The following is a 6000-nucleotide window of genomic DNA, read 5'->3' as shown; positions in this document are numbered from 1 at the left end:
GCTCCCGCCATGTCCCACCCTGCTCAGTGACATCACTGCTCCCACCACGGCCCCCCCCACCCCGCTCAGTGACATCACTGCTCCCACCATGCTCCCCTCTCTGCCAGGAAGCAATGAACTTCTTTCTCCTCTTCAAGCACTCTTCATTCTCTTCCTCTGGGGCTTCGGGCACACTATTCCCTCTGCCTGTCATTCTCTCCCCATCTCTACCCCAATGAACTCATCTTTCTTCAGAATGGAATCTCAAGTCACTTGTCTCAGAAAGCCCTCCTAACTCCAGTGAGATCAGAGAATGGCACACAGCTCTCTCAGCCCTCCTTACACTTCATGATTTGCTTACAGAGATGTCTGTCAGCTCCGTCCAGGACCATGATGATAGCACGGGGTGCCTGGCAGCTAGCACAGTGACTGGCACATGCCAGGTGCTTCATAAACACTAGCTAAAATAATCTGAATTAAATTGAATGGGTGGAGGAAAGGGGACTTGTGAAGTCCTCAAGCCTGTTGTGTTTCAACTCCTCATGAAGGATAATTGGCTGCCCTTTCTTGAAAGCCTCTCCCATAGCTCATGGTTTTTGCAGAGTGTCAAGCCCGAATCTCCCCCTCCCTAGCTCAGATCCATTTCCTCTGTCCTCTACAAAAATAGAGGGATGCCACTCACTAGGAGGCTCACAGGGACTCTTTCTATGTTCAGGGAATAGATTTCACCATTAGCACACACACTACCCTGCCTTGTTTAGGCTAGAGAAATCCTGTTCTTTTTGTGGTTTTCCTTGGAGGGCCAGGGACTAAGTCAAGATGGGTGGATTGAGAAATGAAAAGACTTCAAGTCTGTTCTCATACAGATGTCAGTGGTAAGAGACCTGCATTCCTTAACCGAGCTGAAAAGCAAAGCCAACCCCTCAGGGGAAGGATGGAAAACACAGGCAAAACATCTCAAGAATAGTCCTTCCCAGTAAGTTTCTTACTACTGTGGACAAAGCTTGCTTAAGGCAGCAGCTGTCTGTTTGGCAAAGTCAAAAGCAGTGGCCTTATCTCTACCGAACATTTACCAACAGGAAAGTTAAGATGCTGGGCAACTTCAAAAGGCTGGATTCCTTCTCTCGTGGAGCTTATTAGTACTTCTTTATACCAGGGGGTAGGGGGTGGGCAATAATTCTGTCCTCGTGAGAAAGTCTTTTCCCTTTGGTACACAAGCAAACCCTGACCCAGAGATCCACCGTCTGCTCTGGAACACTGCCAACAGGGTGGCACTCAGAGTAGGTGAATCCCACTCAAAGCCATCATTTGGAGAACCAGATTTCTACAAATGTAATTTTATCAGAGCAATTTTATCAATACCTCAGTGTGTACGACATAGTGGGAGTCTTTAAACATGATTCTAACCTTCATCCTTGTGAACCACTGGTTCAGATCATCGTTTTCCACCTGGGCCCTGTAGGACCCAGGGGGATCCCTGGAATGCACCACCTCTCAGGGCTCTGGTAGGTAAGGGAGGAAAGGAAAGTTCTTGTGCTCTGTAGTTTCTACTCTGAATAGAACAGCTTTGCTCTCATCTGCTGTACTTAGTACATTTCTGCATAAGATCTTAAACAAAGGATTCTGTGGCCAAAACCAAAAAAGTGTAAAGCCACTGACTTGGATAATGTTTATGGTACTTTCAAAGATTAAGCTGCTAAGACTTTTTTTTAAGTTGTAAGACTTTAAAAAATATATTAAAATATACTCTACACTCCCCTTTCCCCCAATACTGTTTTCCACAGAGCAATGTGTTGGAGAATCAAATTTTGGAAGGACTCATTAAAAGGTGATTCTGCCCATGGGGTTCTTAGGGCCTTAGTTCAAAGGAGAGTTATGTGAAGAGCTAAGGTACAAAACTAACACTGTGAAGACTTCCACACAAGAACTGGCAAATTCATGCAATGAAAGCCTTACTCTCCTTCCACAGTGGACTCTGGGTATGGCGCTAAAGAAGAGAAACCAAGGGGTACCGTGGAGGAGTCAGAACAGGTCCACGAAAGCTGACCAGGCTTGAGAGCAAGCACGTCAGCACTGCCCCTCTGACATTCGTGGAGGAATTCTATTTGAGGCAGTCTTGTGTTAGTTCAGAACTCGGCAGTTATCAGGTCCTCTGAGAAGTCTTCCTGGACCCAGCACAGTGGGTTGGTTTGCCTGCTGTGAACCCACAAAACCCCTAACATGACACCACTATAGCACTTATCATGCTGCACAGCAATCTTGGGTTTCCCCGAGTGGCTCCTGCCCAAGACTCTCAGCTCCGTAAGGGAAGGGGTGAGGTCTCTGTCACCACCAATGCCGGGCACACAGCAGGTATTCACCCAGATGACGTACAGGCCTGGTCTCAACCCACTTCCCTTTGGAGCCCAAGGTCAGTGGAGATCAGTGACAGCAGTCTGGGGGGACAGTACAGGGCCCTGACCACTGAGCTCAAGCCTCGAAATAGCCCCAGCAGCAGGGAGGTCTCCCCATCCACAAAGATGCCACAATTGGCTTTGCCTTCCTGCTGGTGGGACAGCCTGGCTTTCCATGGTGTCATTCACACTCCCTTGGCCAGTCTCCCTCATGACTAATGGTGTACATATGGAAGGCGGAGAGGGCACAGTTGGCCTGGAGACAGAACACCAGCCAATGAGACCACAACCCATCCCTGGATCTTTGAGTCATGAATACTTTGTTCTACCCGGCTGAGCTAGGCAGTCCCAGGCCAGTGGATCTGGGGCCGACATGGTCTAAGCCCAAAGGAGGAATATTTGAGCAACAGGCAAGAAAAGAAAAACTAACAGCCGGAATCCCACACGCAGACATTGAGAGGGATCAAGCAGGGAAGGTCAATGGAGGAAATGAATGAACAGCAATGCGGAAAAAGAGCCCAATGGGGCTTATGGGAAATGCTTTCATTTTTAAATATGGGCCAGATTTGGCTGATGGATGACCTTGGATATACCTGTCTTTTCAAAGCTCAGGCTCTTCAGACCAATTTGATTAAAAATAAATACCAGTGTGGAAGTTGTTAATACTGCAGACTTCACCCAGTTCCATTTCATTGTTCTGTCTTACTGTTTAACAATGTAATTTCTTACTCAACTTTTCCATGCATGGACTGTGTGGCAGGGTTGAAGTAGGAGTGATTTACGGTGGCAGCCCCAAAGGTTCTGGCCACAGGTGACGTGTGAAAGGCCATCAAATCACCTGATGGATAAAGTCAGCACGGCATATATTTTAAGAGTGTACCTTTTCCTTACCACTGTTTCCTTTTCATACCATCATTATTCAAATAACTGAACTACCACTGCCAACTTGTTTATTTTAGGAGGCAAGATTCTATCTTAGTGGAGTTGTTCAGACACAATTTTCTTGTTAATCCTCAATCCCTTTTAGGCAGAGAGGGGTGTTTTTCCCAAAAGCCAGCAGCAAAACCAGGCAATGGCCAAGGACCTGGTGTTCTAGCATGCTGCTCCTGGGCAGTGATTGGTTCCACAGAGCTATGCCCATTCAGTAGAAAGAAACATCTCTGGGGGCGCCTGGGTGACTCAGTCGGTTAAGTGGCTGCCTTCAGTCAGGTCATGATCTCAGGGTCCTGGGATCGAGCCCCACATCGGGCTCACTGCTCAGCAGGGAGCCTGCTTCTCCTGCTTCCCCTACTTGTACACACACACACACACACACACACACACACTCTCTCTCTCTCTCTCTCTCTGTCAAATAAATAAATAAAATCTTAAAAAAAAAAAAGAAAGAAATAAAGAGACATCTCTGGAATCCATCCTTAGTCCTTCCATATAGGCTTTGCTGGTGGGGAAATTTTGCAAGGGAGAAAATAAGCTCTGTCTTAACATGGTGGTTGACCACATGAGCTCTACCATCAGATGGCCTGGGTTCAAGTCCTGGTTCTCCACTCCCTAACTATGTCCCCTGAGCCTCAGTTCCCTCATCTATAAAATGAATATAATATCAGCAACACTTAGCATCCACGATATTCTAAGTGCCAAACCTCGGCCATTGTTATCATCCCGACATCAATAAAAAAGTAAACAAAAGACTTCTGAAATAATCAGTTCAGCACATATATTTGAGCACCTATTTGTGTAAAACCCTGGAAAGCCACTTTTCATTCATTCAACCAACAAATATTTAATTGGAACTTTCTATGTATCAGATTTTGTAAGTCTAGTATATTTAATCATTCATCCGTCCATCCAAGTTTTACCTGTGCATCTACGGCAGCCTACCACATGCACACACAGGCACAACCCACGTTTCACTATGTATGCAGCAGGCACCTACATTGGTGAGCAAGAGACATGGTTCCTGTCCATGTGGAGATGGGGGTGGGGGGAAGACAAACATGTCAGTTGCCCAGATGTCAGAACCATCCTGGGTCCTCGACTCAAGGAAGCTGGTGGCAGCGAGGGGAGCAGAGATGTCTGAGGAGCTGCAAGTCCCAGGGGCCAGCCCTCACCTGCAGGTCCCGGTTGTGGTTTTCGCACAGGAGTTGCAGGAACCGGAGAATGGGCTGCATGATGGTGATGACCGCGCTCATCTCCAGCTCGTCCTTGGTCTTGTCTGCCGTGGCCTGGGCACCTTCCCCGGACTGGTAGTGGTCATCGGGGTCAGCCTCCCTCCGGAAGGTGCTGAAGGCTTTCCTGGTGGCAGCAGAGGCCTCGAGGAGCTGGTCTCGGACCTCTTCGGTTATTTGTGTCGAGGGCTCTTTGGCTAGAATGCAAACAGAAGACACTCAATGCTGCTGAGTCCTCAGGAGTACGATTCACTGCAGGAAAGATAATGTTCAAAAGTGTAGGTCCTGGTATTCACTAGAAATCTTCAAGGTTGGCCAAACACTCCAAGAAGTCACTTCTCTTAGTCCTTAGGATTAAAACTGAGTCACGCCCTGCCAACTGGCTCACGGCTCTGACACTTCATCTAAGCTTGCACTGTTTTAGAGGAAAAGCCTTAGTATCGGCTCTGTCAGCCTCACACACCTATATGGCTCTGGGCCTCAGTGCCCTCATCTGCAAAGCGAGGAGAGCATCAGTGAATTCTACCTAGAGAAGCTTCTGAGGGGGTCAACATAATGACGACCACAACCGTAATTACTGTTACTGAGGTGACAACAGGTTGAGTGCTTTCCACTAAGTACCCAGGCACTGTGTATTACCTCATCGAATTCTCTGAGTAACCCTGGGAGGTAATTAGGCATCAGAGTGAGGAGTGTGGTGCTCTGGAGCCAGACCGCCTGGGTTCAAATTCTGGCTCTACTGCCCACTCGCTGCATAGCCTTAACAAGGACAAGTTAATCTCCACTCCTCAATTTCCTCATCTGTAAAATGGGGATAACAATTCTATTTTACAGGGTTAATTTCAGTTCCAAATGAAGTAAAGGATGTAAAGGACTTTCAACAGTGCCTGGTTCATAGAAAGTACTTAGTAAACGTTAGCCTTTCTTCTTCTTCTCTTTACTCCCATTCTAAATCAGTGGTTATAAACTAGAGCTGATTTTGCACCCACCCCTGCCCAGGGGACAATTAGCAAAATCTGAGGACACTTCTAGTCGGCTGCTGGGATAGGCTGATGGCATCTACTGGGTAGAGGCCACATACGCTGTTAAACCTCCCACAGCGCACGGGACAGCCCCTCCAGCAACTCATCCTCCAGATGCCAAATGTACTGTGGCTGAGAAACCCTGTTCTAAACTTAAAAAAAGAGGCCCAGAGTGTCTCATTAACCTGTTCACAGCCATTTGACTCGAACACGGGTGCATCTACATACTTCCAAGTATGACCTCTCTTCAAATGAGAGCATAAATGAACAACTTTAGACACTTCCAAATAATTTAGATAAATAAGGGGGAATTAGGTAACAAGGGATGGACACCCAGTTTTAAAGTGCTTATCTTTTTTTTTTTTTTTAGAGATTTACTTACTTATTTTAAAGAGGGAGAAAGAAAGAGAGTACATGCAAGAGCATTAGGGAGAGGGAGAG

At 47.0% G+C, this 6000-nt stretch overlaps 1 protein-coding gene across 3 annotated transcripts in view; it reads right to left on the bottom strand.

Annotated features, from left to right (window-relative positions):
- Nucleotides 1–6000, bottom strand: part of ITPR1 (inositol 1,4,5-trisphosphate receptor type 1) — a 324688-nt gene that overhangs the window by 67598 nt on the left and 251090 nt on the right. For all 3 annotated transcript variants that reach the window (XM_032411831.1, XM_032411829.1, XM_032411830.1), the window contains one exon: nt 4481–4734. In XM_032411831.1, the coding sequence (XP_032267722.1) occupies nt 4481–4734 (254 nt within the window). The remainder of the gene's footprint in view (nt 1–4480; nt 4735–6000) is intronic.

The sequence above is a fragment of the Phoca vitulina genome, unplaced genomic scaffold, assembly GCF_004348235.1.
Source record: "Phoca vitulina isolate PV1807 unplaced genomic scaffold, GSC_HSeal_1.0 scaffold13, whole genome shotgun sequence".
Classification (NCBI taxonomy): domain Eukaryota; kingdom Metazoa; phylum Chordata; class Mammalia; order Carnivora; family Phocidae; genus Phoca; species Phoca vitulina.
Note: the sequence above shows the minus strand (reverse complement) of the source record. Positions and strands in the feature narration are given on the sequence as shown.